Raw genomic sequence first — 22,137 nt, forward strand, 5'->3', positions numbered from 1 at the left:
AGAAGCTCAAGGTGTTCCTGTCGGAGAAGCTGGGTGAAGAGTTTGCCAAGACGTGAGTTTGTTCGAAACCATTCTCCACAAGCATGTAACTAACCTCACCTCGCCTTAGACTGCCGGAAGTGAGGGAGAAGGTAGACATCCGCCTCGCCGACATTTCGAAGCAACTGAAAAAATACCCCGATCCACCGCCGAACCCGGAGCTGGAGATTATGAAGAGGCTGGCGGAGTTTACAATTCGAGTCAAAGATCGTGTCATGCACCAAGACTTTATGAGTTCTTGGAACGATAGCTACGGCGGACCGTTTAAGGCCCTTATTCTCAATATGAAGCCAAAATTCAACGTTCGCGAGCACGCGAAGGTGTCGAAACCATCCCCAGTGGTCATCGACCTCGACGGCGACAGCCCGACACCATCGCCCACCGTTCGGAAACGCCCAGCTCCGGCCATGGACTTGACCCGGGCGTCCAATCCCAAGAGGCAGCGGCGAGTGAATGCCGTCGTCAAGACCGAGGCGCGGGACAACCACATGTTCCCCTCAACCTCTCGCCATACGCGAAGTGCGACGCCGGCTATGACGTCTTCCCGAGGCGGCCGGTCTAGGAGTCTGATGGACATCCGGCACCTCATCAGGCGTGCCGCAGTCCCAGGCCAACCCGGTCTCGTGTCTGCCAGCGTTTACGAACCATTGTTCACCGAGGCCGCCAAAAGCTGGGACAGACACCTCCACAAGTTCGTGGACAACACGCTTGCCCTTCTCCAGAGCGAGATCTTCACGATTCTCGACGCCGCGTTCGCGCACCTCACAAACCGCGCCGTCTACAGAGAGTCACGCGAGCACATGCGCGCCTTTATCGAAGCCCACCGCACCGAGCTGCGCGCCCAACTCGACTTTATCTACAATCTCGAATCCAAGCGGCTCTTCACCAAAGACGAAGGAGCGCTCAAGCGCAACCAGGCCGCGGAAAAGCAGATCCTGGTACGCCACCGCAACCACTTCCGCATTGCCGCCTACAACGGCGAGGAGCTCTGTGCCGTCCCAAAGATGGAGGACATGACCGACGAGGACCGGAAGCAGGAAGAGTCCAAGATGGTCAACGAGCTCAAGAACCTCGGCCCGGATCCCTTCGAGCCTGAACTCGCTGTCGCGGCATACATCCGTGGGTATTACCTCACTGCGGCTAACCGGTTTGTGGATTATGTTTCGATCCATGTCATGTCGGGCCTGCTGCCGCGGGTGGCGTCTGTGATTGAAATGTATCTGCACGAGAAGCTAGGCCTCACCAGCAGCTCGACCGCCCCGGACGTACTGGAGCGATTGATGTCGGAGGGCCCCGAAATAGAGCAGAAGCGTCGGGATCTGCGCGCCGAGAAGGAGACGCTTGATGGCGCGATGGATATCATTGTCAACCTGGAGCGCCACGCCCATGAGCAGCAGTTGGCTGCGGCTGCCGCTGCCGCCTCGCAGTCGCAGTATACCAATGGATTTGATGCGTCGCAGGATAGCATGGGGACGCTTGGTGTTGGCCATGCGAATGGTATTGCGGACCGGGCGACGGTGTACTCGGCCACGCAATTTGGCGATGCCTGATCAGTTGGGCTGCGGCATGAGAGGGAAGGTTTCCTCCGCTTTATGTTTCTTTGCCTCTCTGTTCATTTCGGTCGGTCTCGTCGGACGTTATGGGTCGCGCACGATATCACGGCTGTGGGTTGGAGTATCGATACTGCAGGGTTTGATCAGCCTGCTGGTCCTGTCAGCTGATTTTGTAAGCCTTGGTTGGCGCACTAAATCTCTTGTACTAAGATGGTGGATTTCCACGTACATTCCGGCAAGACCAACACTTCATACTTGACTGTTGGTTGGACTTCCGCGAATTGCCCTTGCAACCTAAACCCCACCTTGCATCCCTTGAATGCGTCCCCTGAATGCACTGTTCGGCAGTCTCCCGTCCTTCGCCGCACTGGCAGGCGGGCGTTAGGACCTCTGGGACTCCCCGTGTAAACAGGCAGTCCCGTAGGCCTATTGCTCCCGTTTGGATCTGGATCAGCAGAACTTAGGGTTTCATCTCGGAACAGCGTCTCTCGCTGATGGTCAAAGTCGTCCGCCGGTCTGGTGATTGCTCTGCCGTCCCGTTCCTTTAGCCACCTCGCTCTCCAAGCGTCTTCCACTACCCTGTTTGTATCTACAGCTCCCCCAGTCCAGCGCTCAATCGTGCTTGCGGCGTTCTCCACCGCCGCGGCCTTCCGCAGCCCCGCGGTTCGCGGCCGGCCCCTGCTGCCGTTCCTCGAGCGGATTCTTCTCTGCAACTCCGAGTTCTCCCGCCGACCATTGTCGATTCGCCCCGCCCGCGCAAACCAACCTACCCACGACCTGGCACGCTAGCTAGCAAACAACCGCCTCGTTCAACCATCCATCCACCCGACCAGCCGAGGGTAAGGTCGCTTTCTTTCCGCGTTGCAATCGTCGCAGGTCGGCCATGCTTTCCCTACTCTGCCATTGCTTGAAGCCTTGCGCGTGCGGAACAGTCGGTAGTTAACTGACTATCCAACGGGCAGGCGGCGGGTACGCGCCGCCCAAGAGGATGTTCGTATTGGGTGATATGTCGTTCGCCGCGCACGCAACGTTCCTGAGAACTTCCCCGACATCGGGGCCCAGATTGTCGACCGCGGCATCTCAAACTTGCACCGCAAGAGCGTCTACCGCCCATTCCGCACCCGGACCGTGGACAAGATCCGGCTCGACTGCGCGACGCCGGCTCGTGCTTTTAGGTATTCAGGAGCCGCAGGGCTTTTAGGGGGCCAGTGTAGAGGAGATTTTTTAAGGCGGCCAAGGACACCGTCGACCTCGCTAGGAAGATGGATCTGCCGCGACAAGTTACCGGTATTATCTCTCGTTCTCTTTGTAGTTTGAACCACTGCCTTTGTTGGAATCTACTTCCTATATATCGACATTAAGGGGTAAATGCTCCCCAAGGAGGAAATTGACAGGCTTCTTGACGTGACTAGGTACGGCCCTATAGCAACGATTATTGATAACTACTGCAAACAAGCTGACATTCCGGTTGCCCGCACATTAAACGCAACTCCCCTTTGACTTCAGCCGCGCAACACACAAATTCTCGCTTCGCAGTCCTCCGTCGAGCATGAACGAAAAAGGCAACAAGTCGGTTCTTGGTCTTCCACACCCCTACTCCGTTCCCTCCAGGAGCTGTTGGAAGTCGGCATCCCTCTTCTCGTGGCGAGCAAGAATGATGCGCTCCGCTGGGTGTTCGGATACCAGCTGGTAATGCCGCGAGACGTGAATCTGGCCGTAGCGGTAGACCCGGCCCGCCACCTGCGCCTTGAGGGCTTCAGAGAAGGGCAGGTCGACCGAGATGCTGTAGGCAGCTCGTTGCATGCCGTTGACCCCCTCGCCGCATACTGACATCACCGCGATGAGGAGAGCGGGTTTTCTTGCTTCGTCGAACCCGACCGGCCCCAGTGCCTCGTCAATCAGGCTTTGGCGGTCTCGGCACGCGGCGGTCAAAAGTTGCACATCCCAGCTGCCGGCCCAATGCCTGTCCGCGTAAAGGGCGTAGAGCACGGCGATCCCAGGTCTCGAGCAGAACAAAACCACGGATTTTTTGACGGGTCCCTTGATGCGTTGCCATTTGTTACCAGGGGGGTACTTGAACCCAGGTGCCGGCATGGACTTGTCTCTGATGGCCGTATCCAGTATCCGCTCGATTTCAGTTGTCTTCGAGGTCCCCTTGCACAGATAGTCCACAGCCCCGGCGGTGGCCGCTTCGTGTTTGCGGCGACCCTCTGGCGTCAAGTAAACCAAGTGGTTAGCGTATTGCGCCTTAATCCAATGGTCCCACCCCTTTTGGATGGCGGCCAATGCTTCGGGGTCGACGTCCGTCATCTGCAGCTGAGACGGGTGGGTAAATGTCGCCCCATAGAGTTGTGAAAGGAATCCCCCGGTCTTGGTGAGCCGGTTGAATATGGTTGCCGCATCGAAGTCACCTACATTGTCCGGCGGAGAGCGGTCAGCGGCGAACCATAGCCACGAGATACGGAACCAAGCAAGACTTACCACCCTTTCCCCCTTGCTTTGCCGATCGGACAATGCTCGACCACGCGTCTTGTTTCGACGATCCCTGGGGTTTCTCACAGTCGATCACCCGACTCTTGTGAAGTGGCAGCGCGCACTCCAACCCCCCCAAGAAGCGCGACTGGACGGTGCGCCGAGTCATGAAGCCGGCAAGGAAGTCTTTCAACTCCCCAAACACCGCCTCGCTAGTATCATCTGCACCTCGCTGCGACCTTAGTAGGTCAAACACCAGCGTATCGAACCGGGCTCGGCTCAGGCCGGCGCGCTTCTGGTCGCCGGCACTGCTCCAGGATTCGGGCAGAATGAAGTCTAAAGGGACCTTGAGGCTGGCCTTGAGCTCCTTGGTGAAGGGGGTCGCACTCATGAACATGCTCACCATCTTCCCGGTGGGATGGCGCCGCCTAAACATTTTCATGCAGGTATACACGATCGTGTCTCCTCCCTTGATCCGGTGGAACTCATCCAGGATGCAATGCCGCACCCAAAATGGAGCTACAATCCTCACGTCAACCTTCCTCTGCCAGCCTTGTGCGGCGAGGGGGTAGGTCTTGGTGAGGCTACGCATGATGGCGTGCCTGGGGTCTAGGGATGACGCGTCAGAGGGTAAAATCAGGAGGAAGTGCCGCTCCTTGAAGGGGTACTCCTGTCGGTCGTCCAGATAGGAAACTGCCGAATCTTGAAGCCCTTCCGCGCTCTGATTCTTGTTCAGCTGGCCAGTGTTGATGCTGTCAAAACCGCTCATTTTCTTTGCTGGCATCCCTTTCCCCGCGCCCGACGATTTCTTGGCACGTTTGATCTTGTTACCGCCGTCGACGACATCATGAGCGAACAACTTCTCTTTTGTCTCCTTGTTGGCCTCTGACCGGATGACTTCGACGAACTCCCACTTGGTTTCATCTGGCAGAGTGACAACCCGCTCCAGAAACACGTCGGCGCTATTTTGGGCTCCCTGGACTGTGCTGTTCGGCGTGAGGAAGACCGTGATACCCGGAATCAGCTCCTGGTGGATCTTGGACATAAGCGAGCCGGATCGGCAGATGCAGTCGTTGTATCCGAAGCCTTCGGCCACCTCGCACGTGTCCGGGTCGCCCCGACAGACCAGTCTCATCAGATCCACCGTTCGCAAGACGGCGACGGTACCTAGAGCCACCATCGTCTTGCCGAGCCCCGTGTCTAGGGCACTGATATAGCCAGTTCGGCCCGTGCCGTACGTGGCATCCAGGAAGTGCCAAACATCCCGCAGCTGGCCGGGGCGTAGCGCCATCTTGGTGCCGAACAGCTTCTTCCCGCTATCCATCTCCCTACACGCTGGGTCGTGACGGAAGAAGCGGCAGGCCTCCGTCCATTCTTCTTCGGTCCCGCCAAGCGTTATAGAGCCCAGCGCGTCGGGGCCGTCGTTGGCCTCATGTTCATCATATGCAGTGGTCGGTCCACCAGGGTCAGATAGCGCCCCATCGTCCGGCTCCGTGTGAGCGTTGGACGAGATCGAAATGACGTCGTTGTCCCTTTCGCGTTCTTCGGTTCTCTTGTCGTGGGCGGCCGACCTGGCAGGGCTAAATGGCGCCCCCTCCCCCGGTTCGGTGTCGGACCGTATGCTGGGGGTAGTGTCAGTTGGTTGCGTGACGTAGCGGCACAGCAAGATATGATCCCCATAGTGAGGGTCTTTCTCCAGCCCCTCTTCGCAGGCGCTGTTGAGAGCCCGGCGAAGGAGGGGCGCAGTGCTCGCGTCTAGCCATCTCTGGTTGCCGCTATAGCGGCCGATTTCCACTTCGAGCCTTAAGGAGTCAAGGCATACGGTGGCTGAGCGGGCGTGACTCGGCGCTCTTATTCTCGTATCGTCCAAAAACGCTTCCTGGAGCGCCTCGAGAAGGGCGCCCGTATCGATGCGTTCCGATACGACGTCTTCCCTCTCGTCGTACCTCTCGCGGGTCAGCCACTGCGTCAGGATGCCGATGAACGTTGTACCGGATTGCAACTCCAGCGCAACACCAACGTTTCGAAGGCAAACCCTATCCTCGGGCACGCTAGAATTGTCAACCTGCTTTTGCCGCTTGGCAGGAGTCAAGGCCCAGAGCGCTGCAGAGCCCGGCTCAGACACACCGCGCTTTTTAGAGCTGCCATTTCCCGCGTCCTACTCGGGTATGTGGGAGTCTGATGGGGTCGGCATGGCTGACGGGCAAAGGAGTTAGCTTCAACCGTAGGTGGGGCGAAATCGGCTGGGCGTACCTGGGAGGCGGCTGCTACTGGAAAAAGCTTGGCGTCCCTCCAGAGATCGCTCAGGCTCGCTCGCCTCCATAGCGTGATAGACTTTAGGGAACTGGATCCGCAGGTGATTGGGTCAGTTCGCGGCCGCCGACCGGATATTAATCGTTACTTACTACGTTCATCGACAATCAACGACCGTAAGATGTATGGGCGGTGGTTGGTTAAATTGTCGGCGCGTAGCGCGCTCGGAATGTTGCACAAAGAGTTGGCGGCGCACCGAAGGAAACAAAAAAAGGAACAGAAAGAAAGGTTTGACAGGAGTTAGGGCGTTGGGTGTCCAACCTAGCCGGAGTCGAACTGGAACTATTTGGCGGTTAGTTCCCGGCATCAACGCATCAACGGAATGCTAAAGCGACTGGTTCTTACTATGTTCCGTCCCGAATAACTGTTTGAAGGGGCCGAGGGGGCTGATTGCACAATCTGGCTGGGGTCGGAAAACGGCCACGCGGTTGTAACGAAGAACGCGAGAAGAAAATAGAACTCCCCGCAGGAATCAGCACCTTCCCGGCTTGACCGGTTCGCAACACAACGCGGTCGACGCAGAAAATCGTTGGACAAGGTCGGCCGAAGGATCGGGAGCGGTCGGAGAAATGCGGTCGAAGAAACGCGCTTGGAAGACGAAGACAGAGCGAAGAAACAGGAGGTAGCGGGCCGCCAGGTTGTTGCGGCGCAAGGATCCTGTGTTCATGCTGCAGCACTGGGGTGAGAGGCAGGGGAGGCAGGTGGAGAGCGGTTGCCGGGGACGAGGAGAGGCTTTGAACTCAAATGCCAAAAGTGGGGCGCCTCCCGCGAACGCCACAGAGTTGTCCATCCTGGCACGTGCAGGAAACATCGAACTTCTACCCTCTGTTTTCCTACCAAAACTTTCATCTCTCCTATACCGAGCTGCGCCATTACTACCATTCTACCTTCGTACGTTGTTTCGTCAAGAAGTTCTTTTTCTCGATTTTTTCTGACCGATTTTGCAGAACCTAGCATTTGCGACGACCGATCGATCATCGAAATCCGCCACACCAGCCGCCTCGGCAGGAAAGGAGTTTTCGAAATGGCGACGGAGCGCACAAAGACCCCGCCCACAGGCGCACAGGCTAGCGCGCAGGCTGCACAGTCGAAGGGTACGCCAAATTAGTCAAACTGCAATTCTTCCTGAAATTGATGTTGCGCATACCCCTTTTATGGGAGCATTACTTTCTGACATCATAACTAACATCCTTGGTGAAGAACAGAGCCAGGCGCTACAGGATATGCATACAGAGGTTCTGTCGAAGACCCATGACCCGGGGAAGGAGGTCGAATTCCTCGGAGAGCACCTTCCCCAGCCCCCTGAGGTGACAGTCACGAGCAAACCTGGGATGACTATCACTAAGACTGTTTACCCGCCATTGCCCGATGGCCGGTTCGGGAAGACGGTGATCCACTTGCAATCACACCCAGAGCAGGAAGGACACCACGGAGGGTAAACATTGGGATTATCAGTAGACAGCGAAGAACCATGGCGTGGATTTCTTGATATTCCGGTTGCTCTAGCAAAAGGGGGCGATGGAGAGGAGAGCTATACCAATACAACATTCCTCGTGATCTTGTCTATCTCTTACAGGTTTAGTGATCGCAAGCGACAACGCGTTTGATGATCTCGATGGCCGATCCGACGAATCTTTACACTTATGGCGGAAATTTCGGTTTTCCCACTGTCTAATGAGTTTCTTGTGGATTCAATTTGCCACCCCCGAGGCATGACCCTAACTATGTACTAGCTTTCGACCCTAAGAACGACTGGGGGGACCCGGGCCAGGCGGCCACCGTACTATCGGGAAGGGGCATATGACCGAAACCCCAACGCTCCTCGAGCGTTTCCGAAATTCCGGGCCACGTAGGGATGCTAGCTCCGCTTGACTAGGGCCATCAAAACGAAGACGACGACGACCGAGGTGCTGAGGAGGCTCCAAGATACGCAACCAAGGGTCCTCTTGGCGCTACACTAGAACTAGACGGGGAGCTGTCCTTGGCTGCGCCGCATCACCTGCTTGCTCGCCCGCCGTCACCCTGTCCGCGTGAGGAAGAGGGGCAAGAACCGCGCGTGCCGGTAAGTCTGTCTCACTCGACTGAGAGTGAGTGGGCAATGAGCCGCTCGTGGTGTCCGATAAGCCCGCGACCATATAGCACTGACATATGCAATGACCACGTTGAGTGAGATTAGTTCCCTATGTGACCTGACAAGCAAGACTATCATAAGGCAGCCGGCCTCTGACCTTGACACGGCAAACCCGAGCTGGTCAACCCAACAATGAACCCCTCCTCCGAATAGCCACGTCCGAGTCAGCCATGTCCGCCGGTAATCAAACATCCACCAGGCACCCTCGGAACCTGGATACACACTATGGCGCGGCTCTGGAATAAGAGAGACCGAATAGAAAAAGCAGATGAGGACGGCGCCTCCCACATCCCTCCTTAAAGGCGATGCGCCCCGACCGCACCACGGCGAGTTCCAATCCCGAGCAAGTGAACCCGAGCAACCGGACTCAAACAATACAGATATATCCTCCCTGTGCCAATGCCCACGCGCCGAAAAAAAAAAGAAAAGTAGGCGAGTCGGTCGCCGTTACTTCGTATGGCCCCACACCTCCGTCTCGATGGCGGCGCGGTTCAGCTGCCGCCGGCGAACGACCATCTCGGCCTTATTGTCCGGGTCGAGAAGCAGGGTCAGGTGCGGGGTGAAAAACCCACCCTCACGGTTGATACGACAGCCAACCTGTAGTTGCTTAGCGACGGTGCCAAGGGGGCCAAGCAGGACCAGGTAATTCGCCCGGGCCAGGTTGAGACCCTCGGCGATGATGCCGACGGTGGTGACTAGGACTTGGGGAGAGGGGGGCTCCGTGGGGTGGTAGCATTCGCGCCGTAGCCGGTCGAGAGAGACGGTGACGAAGGGCTCTATAGCAGCCACGCGGTTGGCCGCGCTCATGCCGCGATCGACCATCTGGACGGGGATGTCGAAGGTGTTGGTGATCCATAAAAACGCCAGGTGGGCGACGAAGGGCGAGTCAGAGTAGACTAGCATCTTCTTGTCGGACACGACGTCGTTCGCACCGGGCGCCGGCTCTCGGTCGGCCAGCATTTTGCGGATCTGTATACCGAGCTGCTCCATCTTAGTGCTGCCGTTGCAGATGTCGCGCCAGAAGGGCCATGCCTTAGATTTGGCCCGGGCCTCCTTGATGGTGCCCTTGGTGAAGACGCCCCGGAAGTCCTCGCCGGTGAGGCTCCAATCGCAGTAGGGCGCTTGGCGGTGGAGGCGAGCCAGGGCTGGGAACGTGGCGCACAGCCTGAGCAGGCGGAAGCTGCTGCTAGTGTTGGGGGCGCCGGCACTGATCTGGCGGACGAGGAGCTCTAAGGTGGGCTCGGTACGCCGACGATGTTCTGGCAGCTCCTCCCACCTGGCGTGGCGCTCGTCCAACAACGCTTGCACCTCATCCTTTGTGGACGAGAAGATGTTCTCGATGCAAGCGGCAAACTGGGGCGGCGGCGGACAATCCACGACGTTGAAAGGGACCATGGGCACGGTTGACAGCGGAGCGCCAGCAAAGATGTCGTCTCGGCGGCGGCGGAGGGTGAAGGTGAGCACGAGAGCGCTGAGGTTGGAGAGGAAGACCTGCTGCTGCTGCTGATCTGATTCCGATTCCGAGCCGGCGGCGGCGGCGCCGAGGCCGCGGGCGAGCGTCTTGTTGTAATGCGAGGTCAGCCGCTTGAGCGCCTGAAGCGTGGACATGGTGGGCGGTCGGAGAGGGCTGCTCCAGCCGGCGCCTGGGTGGTTCAGGTGCTCCAGCAGCCTCTCGAAGTCCGCCGGGTCCCGGGTCATAGGTGTGCCCGTCAGGGCAAGGAGGTAAGTGGGACTCCGAGCGCGCCACTGCCAACGCCGGATGCGATCCCAGAGCATGGTGGTCTCGCCCTTGATGCAGTGGGCCTCGTCCACGATGATCCTGCCTGGCTGGACGGCGAACTGGACTACAGTGGGCGGCCGGCGGCGGTCGGCGGGGACGGCGAAGGTCGAATCGATACTCTTTACGGCCGACGTGTTGGGAACCAGCAGGATGTACCGAGACTGGCCGGGCTTGGGTTTGAGCCTGGCGCCTTCGTCTTGCAGGCCCGGCTTCTTGCTGCTCGTGGGAGGCCCGCGGGGTAGCTTGGCGATGTCGATGTCGGCGATGAGGCTGCGCACAGGCGCGGGATCGTCGGGCAGCGTGAGGAGGATCATGCCGTCGTCGGGGCTGGCGTCCACGAACTTGGAGAACTCATAGGCCCACGATCTCAGGATCAGCTTAGAACCAAACACTACTGTAGGTCCGTGCGAGAGGTCGGCAGCGATCCTGGCGGACCAGCTGCCGGCCTCGCAGGGGCATTGGAACCCGTGAGTGTAGGTTCCTGACGGGCACTTGGTGCGCTCGTCATCGGCTGCGAGGTGCTGGTCAGGGTGCTGGGAGACGTGATCGGCCTGCGCGCGCAGGCGGTGGCTAAGGACGGCGACGGCCAGGGACATGACCGTCTTGCCGAGTCCCATTTCGTCAGCGAGGAGGGCAGTGGCGATACCACGGGCCGCCTTGCTAGCGAACACCCAGAAAAAGGCCCAGAGCTGGTGGAACCGGAGGCCTTTCTTCATGCCCGGAGGGGTATGTGTGAAGCCAGGCTTTAGGACGTCGCTGGGATCGATGCCGAAGAATTTGCACATGTCGCGGCGGACCGCCTCAACGATGCTGGGGTCGATGGGTCCTGGCTCAAACGCCTCTCCGTCCTCGGGCTCAACGACGTCGGACTCAACGACGTCGGACTCAACGACGTCGGACTCAACGACGTCGGACTCAACGAGGTCGGGCTCGCTACACGAAAGGACGTTCGTAGCATCTCTATCACGTGGATAGGGGTCAAGTTCGTCGTCCGTAAGGAGATCTACGACCTCTACACTAGGTGACACCGGCGCGATAACATCCTGGGGAGTCTGAGCCGAAGGCAGCGCCCAGATACGGATGCTCACGGGCAAGGTAGGGTTGTAGTAGCGGTTGGGGTCGAGAGGGACGCCCGAGGTCTTGAGCTGAGTAAGGAACAGCCGCCATTCGCGCTCGTCGGGGATGAGGGCAAAAGAGGTGCGCCGGTCGGCGTCCGCCGGGGAGACATACTAGATCCGTAGGTCGGAGAGGCCGAACCAGGCCACGAGGCCTTCGAGACGGTAGCGCGCGGGATCGTCGAGCGGGCGGGTGATGTCATGGCCGCGCACGATGGCGGATAGGGCGTCTACCGGACACTCTCGGGGAGGGTCGAACGCAGATACCCGGACCAAGATGGTGTCGAGGGAGGGAGGGTAGGACCGAGGGGTCGATTTACAAACTAGCACCTGGGCGCAGGCAGACCCAGGGAGCGCGGAGGCGGGCGAGCGAGTCGTGTCCGATGGGGTATGTGGGGTGGGATTCGGGCCGGGCTCAGGGACGCCCGACCTATGCCGCTTGGGCGTGTTGTGTTGACTGTGATTCTCGCCAGCCCGCTTAGAACTGCGCGTGCTAGACGTGGTGGTCTCCACGACGGCGGATATAGGTGGTTGAAGTTGTGCACCGCCGCGGCGCTGGGAGGAAGGGTCGGTATATCTGCACGCGGGTTCATGGTCAGCGCCGGGCGACCCACGAGAACGGGGTCGGCAGATCGGGGGAGAAGCTTACCTAACGTCCATCTCGGCCGCAGCGATCTTTTGGATGCGGCTCGGTGATGGTTCCTGCGGCAGGTTAGGTCTGGCGCCTTAACAGAGCGAAAGAAAAAAAAAAATTAAGTGGAAGGGTTGCCGTACCTGGTCTCGCTCGTCGGAATTGGGAAATTGAGGCGGCAGACGCGCACGCGGTTCGCGGATGTGTTCCGACGTGGTAGAGTCGAATTCTCCCGACCTGCAGAGGATCGGGACTAGCTGCTGGCCGCGGGAACCGACAGTGCACTGGATTTGTGACGACGCGGCGAGTGGTAGGTTCGATAGTTCGCTCGGACTGCTCAGAAGATCGAGTAACACGGAAGGCCGACGATGCAGCGGTGCGGCGTAGGTGAGGGAGAATGACGAGGGAGTTACGAGTTGAGGAATTGTTTGGTGGGGTATCGAGGACGCGTGCGATCCGAGGAACATCTATGTTCCGAAAGGTTCCTCATGCACCACGCCACACACGCATCGCAGAAAACAGGCAGGTATGGGAAAGTACTTGTCACCTTCGAAGATCATTACTTGTTCCAAATCACTAGCAATCCCACCTACTTCCGCGAGAAGAGAAGCTCCTTACTGTTTAGAGTGCTCGGCAAAGCCCTTGACTGCGTTCCCGACCCAGCTGTATATCGAGTTGTCCGTTAAAACAAATATACGATTGTTAGCACTTGGTCGTTACACTGTGGGAGCCTCGCTAACCTCCCTGAAATATCCTTTCTCTGACGCAAGGCGTTTAACCATTTCGACGTCCGGTTCAAGACCTCCTCCTTACCTCGACAAAATACCGTGTAGTTTGTTTTATGGACCTACCGGGGTAATCAAGGCTCAGACGGAGACAAGACAAGGCTGACCTTTCTCTCGACAAGAGACTCCACATTGGTTGGAAACCCGCAGATGAGAGTCTACCTATTCTGTCGGACGCCCTCTTCGATTTCCCCGTCCAAGATGTTGATCACCATATCTGTCGGGACAGGCGACCCTTCCTCCAGGCAACTCTTGAGATAGTTCCAGAATGGTGAGAGAAAAGAAGTTGACGAAGTAAAGATTTGGAATCCGAGGACAGCCTTTTTCAAAAGGCAGTTGTGGGCTAAAATAAAACTTGGGAACCAGAAAAACTATCTAGACTTCGGTCCCTTCCAAAGAGGAGAGGCTGGTATTGTTATCGCAGAACAATACTAAGGAAAAGTACATACAACCCGGAATAAATTTCGCATAATATCAAGGGCGCAAGCATTGTGTGCGGTAAATTGATGAGGCTCCGGCCCCGTGCAAGCTCCCGCCTAGCTTTGAGTTTCCTCAGTGTCCCTCCCACTCCAACTTCCTACCGGATAGCCAGGAGCATCATTACCGTGAGAAGAAACAACCCCGGTTGTTGAGCGGGCTCGCCCAAGCGAAATCATTGGGATCTCCTTGAGATCAAGAACATCATCAAGAATCATGGCCGACCAGCGCGTCCCCAAACCTGTATCGTTTCCTAGCAACCAACCTTCCAAATCCCGCGAGATACAAATGAATCGCCGGGCGCTTGGCCAGGTGAGCATCTATTCGGCGATTTGATGACGTGTCGGGCGACAGGTCGAGCACCAGTCCGTCCACTGCACCAGGCCGCGCGATCGGGGCATGTTGGGGGCCGGGATTCGTTGACGAGGACCAGATATGATGGTGGGGGCCTGCTTGGTGTTATGTTTTGATCTATGAAGAACGAGGAGAGGAAAATGAACGTTGGCGCGCTGGCTTGAGTTGACTCCTGGATTGAAGTTGAACTAAGTTTCCAGTTCAGGTTTGTTGGGAAGGTTAAAAGAGTGTCGATGTCCATCGTGGAGCCCCATCATACACTTCACCTTATGTCAACATGTCCAGAATTAATTACGACAAAGTCACCATGCCAACGCCTCTTTCAAACACCTGAGGACCCCAGGTGCACCCGGTGAGGACATTGCGACGGAATTAGCAGATAGATCCAAGCACAGTCCGGTCCCTTCCGAGGCCACGCCTATCGAACCCACCGCCAGTTCGGAGGACGCAGTGGCCGAAGAAACGGAAGAGCGGGTGTTTGAGTTACGCTCTTCGGCCATGTTTCCGATCGACGACCAGGCCACCTTCGCAGAGCAGGATAAGCTGGAATTCATTAGTCTAGCGTTAGAGGCTGAGCGCGAATCTGATGACCGCTATGAGGCTGGTCCTGGCGAGGCACCCTCGATGCAGGTCTATGGCTCCTCGGAACGGCCGTTCATCCGGATATCGCGCGGTAGTGAGTTTGCCGACGCGTTCTCTCCCGACTATTTCCCCAAGACGTTCCCTTCTTGCTTTCCGTATGGGCGTGGCGGACCCCGGGTGGCGGACCGCAACGAAGAGGGAGGCTCAGTCAATCCCCTATTGCGAGATATGACGCTAGAATCGTGGGCCAAGGTCGTCCTGCAGAGACACGGTGGGCATTTTGCCCAGCACCCCATGTTTGGGTTCCTCATCTTCAACATTCTTGTAAGGTCCCGGAATCGACGAATCGGCCAGGGACGCTTGAAGCGGTCGGCTCTCCGACGCGTTGAGGGAATCCATCGAAGGCTGACACCCGAGCGGTTGAGGGAGGCGCAAAAGGAGATGTCTGAGACGGGAAAGACGACGGACGGACGTCCTTGCAGTTATGAAGGAGCTCTCTCTATACGGTAGCCGACATCGATTATCAAACGAGAGCCGCCTGTCGATGCGGAAGAAGATCTGGTCCATGATCGTGGCGTTCGGCCTCACGGCTATCTGGTTTACGCTCAACCCAAACGACATCAACAACCCGGTCAAGCTGAAGCTTGCGGCGCATAGGGGACGGGATGGCGAGGCCGCCAGAGCCTTTCTCAGCGCACTGTCCACGGCGCTGCAGGTGACGACCCTCTCGGTCCACGATCCTCTGAGCTCGACTCTTTTCTTCTTCCGCGAGATCTCCCTGTTTTTTGAGCACTACGTTCGCGTTGGGCGGCCTTCTATATACGGGAACGTCAGTCACTATTACGCCACGGTAGAGACCAACGACCGCGCGGCCCTTCACCTGCACGGCCTGCTGTGGCTGGACGGGAACCTAGATCTGGCGAATCTCGTCCGCGATATGGCCAACCCCGACGAAGGGGTATACCGGTCCAAAGTGAAGAGCTTCTTGGATGACGTATTCACCGGGACCCTGGACGAGGCCCTGGCGAAGGAGGCAACGGAGAGTGGCAAGAAGACCACCGTGGTAGAGCCCGAGATGATTCACGACGCGGAGTGGCTATCGGGGGGGTTTGAGCGCGAAGCCAACTTCGTCGCGTCTCGCTGCCAAGTCCATCACCATACCGCTACGTGTGTGAAGTACTCGATCAAGGAAGTTCTCAAGTCGGGTACGGAGAAATGCAAAGCGCAGCTATGTCGGTTCCGGGCTCCGTGGAAACTCGTGCCGGAGACTAGCTTTATGGAAGACGGCCTGCTCGAGGTGAAACGGGATCATCAGATGGTCAATCAGTACAACCAGAGCATGGCCGTGGGTCTTCGGCATAATACTGACATATCACCAATCCTTACGCGGAAAAAGGGGCTGGCGCTCGTCCACTACATTTGCAACTACGCCTCGAAGCTCAACGCTCCGATGTGGAAGCGACTCGCTCATGCAGAGGAGCTGCTGGAGTTGGCCTTACAGCAGCAAGGAGAGCCAGACGGCTCGGCTGCGCCGTCGGCGATGGGAGAAGCCACCAGATCGTTCCTCCTACGAGTCGCAAATCGAATCTACACGAGCAGAGAGCTCTCACATCCCGAGGTGCTTGGCTATCTGCTCGGCTTCGAGACCGACTTCACGAACGTCCCTGCCTGGAGCTGGATACATCTGAATTCCTTGTACTGGGCCTGTGCTAGACAGTGGCCTGGTCTGCGAGAAGCATTGGCGAACCTTGGTGAAGAGCCGTACCCAAACAATGTCTACTTCGGAGAAAGCGGCTTCAAGCTCTCTTATTTGGAAGCGTACAAGCACCGCGGGCCGATCCTCGAGCACCTCTGTTTCTATGACTACGTATCCTTTGTGGTCCTGAAAAAGGAGCATTGTCACCGGCGAGACCCGACCTCGGTTCCTTTTCCACCATCGGCAACAGTCTGCCAAGGATGGATTCAATGCCTCCGAACTCCTAACGGGACAGCAGTCCCCGTCTTTCATGGTCGCCTCACAGACGAGTTCGAAGAGCAGGACGAGAAATTTGTAAGAAGGTAAGTAGCAGGATCCTCTTGGCGTAAAAGGAAAGGGTTTACATGTCACATACAGAAACGCAGTTCTGCACCTTGCGCTCTTCGTTCCATGGGAAAGGTTTCAGGCTGAGCCGGCGGACGATATACCAGGACTTTGGCGATCGCTCGAGGGGCAGCTGGGCGCCCGAATCCGCTCACACGTCCAGAACATCGCTCTGCTACGCGTCTCGGCGGACGATGCCCGTGCTGACCGAAAGCTGCAAGGGCTAGAACAGGAAAACGAAGACGTCGTCGACGGGTTTGACTTTGACGACCGGGAGGGGGACGATGACGGCGTCGGACCGGATGTTGGGGGCATCGATCCACAGGACCATTACGAAGCTTTCTTGGATGTCCTTTCAACGGTTCAAGGCAGCGAGATTAGGGATATGACAGCGACTTCGGCCCTGAGGCGCTTGGACGAAGAGGCGAGGGCAGTTGACCCAAGCCAGGACGGCAGCACTGCCGCCCAACGCGGTCGCCACTTCTATACCATGTTGCAGGATCTGCAAAGCTCGCCTTTCCGAGGCATGGGACTTCCCAGCCGCGAGGAGATCGACGCAGTATTGAAGGTCCAGAAGAAAGAGGACAGCAGCGTGACGGCGAAGATCCAGGGCAAGCAAATGAATCCGTCTTCTGCGCATTCCGGCGAGCCCCACGGGAACCCACGGTGGTCCGTTCACGGAGGTGAAGGATCAGCCAACGGGGTCGGTCCGGGGGGACAGATGAGGCTGGAACTCGGCCGTTATGCAACACACGTCGATGTGGCGTTGGGCCTCACAAGGCACTGGACTCTGAACAAGCTCCAGTCGATGGCAGTGTTACTACCAGCGGCATTCCTCGACGAGCGCGGCACGCGACTGCAGGAAGAGGGGGGTCGGCAGCACTTCCAGTACGTCGGCGGTGAAGGCGGCACAGGCAAGTCCCGCGCCATACACGCCATCAAGGACATGTTCCGGCTGAAAAGTGGCCTCCACACGCTGCTCCTAACGGGCGCCAGCGGCAACGCGGCTGCGCTGATCGGCGGAGTGACGCTACACTCGGCGGCAAACATTGCGTTCGAGGGCAGGGCAGCGACAGCAAAGAACGTCTCGGAAGAAGAGAAGCTGCGGTGGAAAAACATGATCATGCTGGTTATCGACGAGATCAGCCAGGTGGGCGGTCTCACGCTCGCGGCGGTGGACAGCCGCCTGAAGCAGTACAGGGATGATCAGCATCGACCGTTTGGCGGGATCCCAATGGTCATGTTCTTTGGTGACTTTTTCCAGTTCGACCCCGTCCTGCAGACCAGCCTCCTCTTGCCAACGCCTAGGGACCGCGGCGGACAGAGACCGGACAGCTCGGCAAAGCACCTAGCAGCGCATAAGCTGTTCCTCCAGTTCACGAACGTCGTCATCCTCCGCGAACAGGTCCGCGCGGCCGGTTGTCCAAGGCTGCGGGGCTTCCTCCGGCGCCTGCGCAGTGGCGAACAGACCGAGCAGGACTTCCACCGGCTGAGCCAACGCCTCTATACACCGTCGTGCAAGTCCTCCTTCGTAGATGGCCTGAGAGCCATCACGCCCCTCAACCAAGACCGGTGGGACCTCAACATGGCCGCCGTTGTTCAATGGGCCCGTGCTCACAGCAAGCACATCTCCATCTTCGTGGCCAAGCATGACACCGAGTCGGGGAAGCGATTGAGCGCGGAAGAGCTGTGCCGCGTGCTTCGCTACGGAGACGACTCGCAGCTTCCAACCCCAGGCCTATTCTTCTACACGCAAGGGATGCCAGTCGTGGTGACGCGGAACCAGTTCGTCGGGCTGAAGGTGGTCAACGGGGCGCCTTTCCGGGCGGTAGACATCTTCCCCGATCTCGCCGCTGGCACCATCGCCCTCGCCAGCGACGTGACTCTCCATCTCGGACCCCCGGTGGCCGTCCTCCTGGAGTCGGATGATAGCGCGGGCCTCGCCATTCCCGGGCTCCCCAACGGCACCATCTTGATCAAGAGGAAGACGGTCGCCATTCCGAGCCAAATGCGGGGTAAGGACAACAGATCGAGGGGCAAGCCGGGTTTTCGGTGGGTCACCCACAGAACAGGGCCTCTCTGTACGCCGGCCTTCGCCATGACGGATCAGAAGAGCCAGGGAAAGCAGTTCTCGGACGTGCTCGTCAACCTCAAAGGCGTCCACTCGAGCGGTACGGCGACTCGACCGAGCTTCATGAGCTTGTACGTGCAGCTGTCGAGAGCGCAGAGCTGGGACGGGCTGCATCTGTTTCGGAAACCGGCGCGCAGTGACTTCATCGAGCCGAAGAACGTGCTCGACAAAGACATGAGGGACGCCATCCTCAAGCTGGAACGACGGGGCGAGGAGACCAGACGGCGCTTCGAAACAGACCATAGGCACGAGTCGTGGTTTCCGGAATGGGAGGCCATGCCTGGATCTAGGCAGGGTACTGAAACCGATGACGTAGAGGACGCGGCGCTCTGGCGAGACCCTGGGATTTCCGAGCTCGGATCGTAGCACGCCTCTCTGCCGTAGCTCTGTTCTGGTAGCGACTTTCTAGCGGAATAAGCTACTTCCAATTGATATTTTTATTTTCCTTCTCACCTTGTTGGCCTGCAATCTGCATCCTTTCGTGGTTGTCGGTGAAGCTACCGAGGGGTGCGCCATCTCATTGGTCCTTATAAACCGGGGCCAGCCCCACAGTTGAATTTCAGGGAGACCGGCCTAACAGACCGTCCGTGCACCACCACTGCCAAGCCCAACTTCGAGACGCTCATCGTCAGAGACAACTTCCTCCACGCAAAACAAGATGGCTCCTTCCACAATCATTAGGATAATGGCAGTAAAAACTTCACAGTATACGGGGGAAAACGGCACGGATTTTTTTATGGGGTTTTTTATGGGGATTTGGTCCGTGCTTGAGCAAGCCATCTTTATGGTCATGGTTTTTCTCGGAAAAGGAACCTTTCGGAACATAAATGTTCCTCCAGGCATAAATGTTCCTCCAGGCAAAGTAAATCGGTTAGCTCTAGGGTACCACCGGGACGAGCTCCCTCGAAGCTTTGAATTCCCTCGGTGCTACCCTCACTTTTATTTCTCATCAACCGATCTTTCCAATCCCGCGGTGTACAAATGGATCGCCACGCACTTGGTCAAGTGAGTGTTTAATTGGGTAGACTTTAAGGACTTTGCTGACACAGTCAACTTCTCATTCTCAGGTTGTTCTGCGTTTACAAGCTCAATACATTCGCTCCGCTATTGCAACGGAAATTGAGACGTTTGAGAACTCCTTCGATGACATCTTGCAAACGGCCAGCCTATTTTTGGTAACCACCGAAAGGGTCGCACAATCTCCTTCGCTGGTGATCGTCGATCAGCCTGCTGTGGTCAAGACCGTTTGTCACTTTCTCGCGGCGTCAAACGCCATACTCGAGTTTCTCAATTTTCAACAGAGAAGGACTCGACTTGCTTCGGGAGGGGACGAATCTCTGGAAAAACAAGTTAAGGAATCCCAAGCGCTAGTGAAGGAGCTTCTCGCCACTCTTCTGCTTTACAAGACAGCCGAAACCTACCCGGGCAGGGACTGTGGCCTCATCTACAACGAGGACGTCAAGGTTTATGGCGACTTTCTTCTCCACAAGTACGGCCATGTTGAGCAGAGCGACGTCCCCGACCCAGCGGACGATAATGAGGAGACGGAGAGGTTGATTCAGTACTGGCACACAGAGAGCTTGGTTCATCCGTTGAGGCATGTTCCAGGCAACCCATGGCACAAGTTCTTTGGAAACCTCCAGCCAGGCCCGATAGTGAGACCAGAGTTGTTCAGGGAGCGCAAGCCGCAACCGTACTTCAGGCTCATGTTTCCGACTACCATTACCTGGGTACAACCCGAGATCCGCCGCGATTATGATAATTATCGCGAAATGTTTGAGAGAGTGAGTTACTAATAATGGAAGAAAGCTATTCAGTATACTGACATCATCCAACAGTTTCTCCGATTCCCTGGACCACGTCTCCCGGAGGCCATCAGAGCCGTGGGTACATTCTATCTTAGCGGAAAGGCAAGTACTGACACGAAAACAGGCCAGGACTAGAAGAGTCCAGTGCCGCTTGTCCCATTATTTCAGGGGCTGGAAGAGAACCGAGGAGGCAGCGATCTTGTGTCTGGAGGATATGAGTGAGGTACGTCACATCTTTGGGCATCCACGGGCTTGAGTGTGAAGCTGATTGTGATCAACCAGATTCCTTGCCCGGAATATGACCTCTTGGGTCTCTCAAGACTCGAGGCGTTGAATGCTGAGATCAATGCCCCAGACTTGGCAGGGATTGCTTTGTTGGGAGAGGATATCCCCGATGTCCCCATTTTCCTAGAAGCGGAGGGCCGCAAATACTGTCTCGAGTTCGACGGCGAGCGGGATTGGTAGGCTTTAGAGCCTCTGCGTTTCGTTTGAGATCGAGTACAGAAAAACCCTTCGGGGTTTTGGGGCAGTTATGACGGAGTTATGACGGTCCATTTAACTCCGCAGCGACTTTCGGGTGCTGCAGGATGAAATTCAGTTTCGGAAATCGGTCCAGTGCAAACTGATTTCCAGCCCGCAGCGCCTCTCTCCATCTGTCGCTCTTATAATGACAATCTGTTGGGAATTATGTCATCCGTCGAACCGGACCAAAGCGCAAGATCCCTGCAGGGCTGATACAACCTTAACCCCCTTTGACGAAACCTACCTGAGCTCCGGCGTGAGAAACTCCCAGGCTTTGCTGTGTAATACAGTGTGGTAGAACCTATTGGCTCCCGTGAAAAATCCGACATGGGCCCAAGAGAACCACACGACGCCATTTGGTCTCAAGTAAACCACTTCCAATCTTTCCGTGAACGAGGGACACGGTGGGGCCCCGCCGCCTCGCAGTCCCACTTCGCCAAGTTTGAGCGTTTCACGCCCAACGATGCGGCATCTTTTGACGACTCGTTCGCCTGCGTCGCCTCATCCCAGCGGTGGGTTCCCGGTTCCTCGGAATACACCCGACAGCGCACCATCGCGATAAGGGAGAAACTGGAACTCCACTACTTCTCGCTGCCGCAACAACTAGACGACGTCAACGAAGAAGAGCTCGGCGGAGAAGAGAAAACGCTCCAGGTTACCAAGCCCTATGTCACGAGGTCGGCATCGAACCGAGCGATTCGGCCACCGAGTGCAAGAAAACTTGAAGAATACGCTCGTCAACATTGTCGACCTCATAGATGCGCGGCGGACGGGCAAACGTGCCGAAGCGTGGGGCACTTTTGAGGAGTTCCGCACCTATACGCTCCGAGACAAAACGAGGATTGATCTCCACAAGACGAAGAGGTTCTCAGGGTACCTTGCTTCGTTGTTACAGCGTCTGTCAGCCCTCTACGCAAAAAAACGCAATGGCTCTAGGGGATCAAGGGTGGCGTCGGGCCGCATCACCAAATATCGGGCTTAAATGTAAAATTTATATCTGCTAGATTGCGGACTATATCATTAGCATTACGTTCAACACCAAACGCTGCTCTATCCGAATCCTAGGTACGGTTGCCGTAATATCCTGTTGTAATATACTTTCTATTTGCTGGAACAGAGCCTGTCGCTTGGTTAGGTAGTTACATAATTGTCCGCAAGGCCGCCCATCCCAAGTTACCATGCTTGCACTGCAATGCTCAGTGGCAAGACGAGTACTAGGAAGAAAAGCACCATCGGAGCCAAGGCGTTGGTCACATATGAAGGAAGTGCAAGCAACGATCAAACACGCAATGCCAACAGGAAGACTGGGATAGAACGTGGAGGAGATAATGGAGCAATCGCGGTGGAAGGACTCGACTAACAAC

At 57.1% G+C, this 22,137-nt stretch overlaps 7 protein-coding genes across 7 annotated transcripts in view; 5 read left to right on the forward strand and 2 right to left on the reverse strand.

The window, feature by feature from the left end:
* The window catches only part of B0H64DRAFT_411553 (P-loop containing nucleoside triphosphate hydrolase protein), a gene marked incomplete at its 5' end in the record, with an annotated part of 3,070 nt that extends 1,222 nt beyond the window's left edge, over positions 1–1,848 (forward strand). Inside the window, 2 exons of the mRNA XM_062804856.1 lie at positions 1–52; positions 110–1,848. The exon at positions 1–52 is cut by the window's left edge and continues 1,222 nt beyond it. Of these exons, the coding sequence (XP_062654074.1) occupies positions 1–52; positions 110–1,589 (1,532 nt within the window). The remainder of the gene's footprint in view (positions 53–109) is intronic.
* Positions 1,849–3,185: 1,337 nt separating this feature from the next.
* B0H64DRAFT_451783 (uncharacterized protein) lies at positions 3,186–6,387 on the reverse strand (the record flags this gene model as incomplete). Its single annotated transcript, XM_062807181.1, has 3 exons — positions 3,186–4,003; positions 4,074–6,167; positions 6,318–6,387. The coding sequence occupies 3 exons, from the start codon at positions 6,385–6,387 to the stop codon at positions 3,186–3,188; spliced, it is 2,982 nt and encodes a 993-aa protein (XP_062654075.1).
* A 1,014-nt stretch (positions 6,388–7,401) lies between these two features.
* Positions 7,402–7,816, forward strand: B0H64DRAFT_446882 (uncharacterized protein; the record flags this gene model as incomplete). The annotated part of the gene is made up of 2 exons (XM_062806953.1): positions 7,402–7,471; positions 7,578–7,816. 2 exons carry the CDS (start codon positions 7,402–7,404, stop codon positions 7,814–7,816), a joined length of 309 nt encoding a protein of 102 aa, XP_062654076.1.
* Positions 7,817–8,527: 711 nt separating this feature from the next.
* On the reverse strand, positions 8,528–12,816 carry B0H64DRAFT_436437 (P-loop containing nucleoside triphosphate hydrolase protein; the record flags this gene model as incomplete). The annotated part of the gene is made up of 5 exons (XM_062806199.1): positions 8,528–11,517; positions 11,554–11,980; positions 12,053–12,105; positions 12,178–12,501; positions 12,775–12,816. The coding sequence occupies 5 exons, from the start codon at positions 12,814–12,816 to the stop codon at positions 8,956–8,958; spliced, it is 3,408 nt and encodes a 1,135-aa protein (XP_062654077.1). The 3' UTR covers positions 8,528–8,955.
* Positions 12,817–17,897: 5,081 nt separating this feature from the next.
* Positions 17,898–18,809, forward strand: B0H64DRAFT_420791 (uncharacterized protein; the record flags this gene model as incomplete). Its single annotated transcript, XM_062805487.1, has 1 exon — positions 17,898–18,809. One exon carries the CDS (start codon positions 17,898–17,900, stop codon positions 18,807–18,809), a length of 912 nt encoding a protein of 303 aa, XP_062654078.1.
* A 195-nt stretch (positions 18,810–19,004) lies between these two features.
* Positions 19,005–20,960, forward strand: B0H64DRAFT_51767 (uncharacterized protein). Its single transcript, XM_062808370.1, has 5 exons — positions 19,005–19,448; positions 19,511–20,227; positions 20,282–20,326; positions 20,376–20,474; positions 20,534–20,960. The coding sequence occupies exons 1-5, from the start codon at positions 19,425–19,427 to the stop codon at positions 20,714–20,716; spliced, it is 1,068 nt and encodes a 355-aa protein (XP_062654079.1). The 5' UTR covers positions 19,005–19,424; the 3' UTR covers positions 20,717–20,960.
* A 140-nt stretch (positions 20,961–21,100) lies between these two features.
* Positions 21,101–21,755, forward strand: B0H64DRAFT_420793 (uncharacterized protein; the record flags this gene model as incomplete). Its single annotated transcript, XM_062805488.1, has 2 exons — positions 21,101–21,427; positions 21,501–21,755. The coding sequence occupies 2 exons, from the start codon at positions 21,101–21,103 to the stop codon at positions 21,753–21,755; spliced, it is 582 nt and encodes a 193-aa protein (XP_062654080.1).
* Positions 21,756–22,137: the final 382 nt, after the last annotated feature.

This window comes from Chaetomium fimeti, assembly GCF_033439085.1.
Source record: "Chaetomium fimeti strain CBS 168.71 chromosome Unknown B0H64scaffold_12, whole genome shotgun sequence".
In the NCBI taxonomy this organism is placed as follows: Eukaryota; Fungi; Ascomycota; class Sordariomycetes; order Sordariales; family Chaetomiaceae; genus Chaetomium; species Chaetomium fimeti.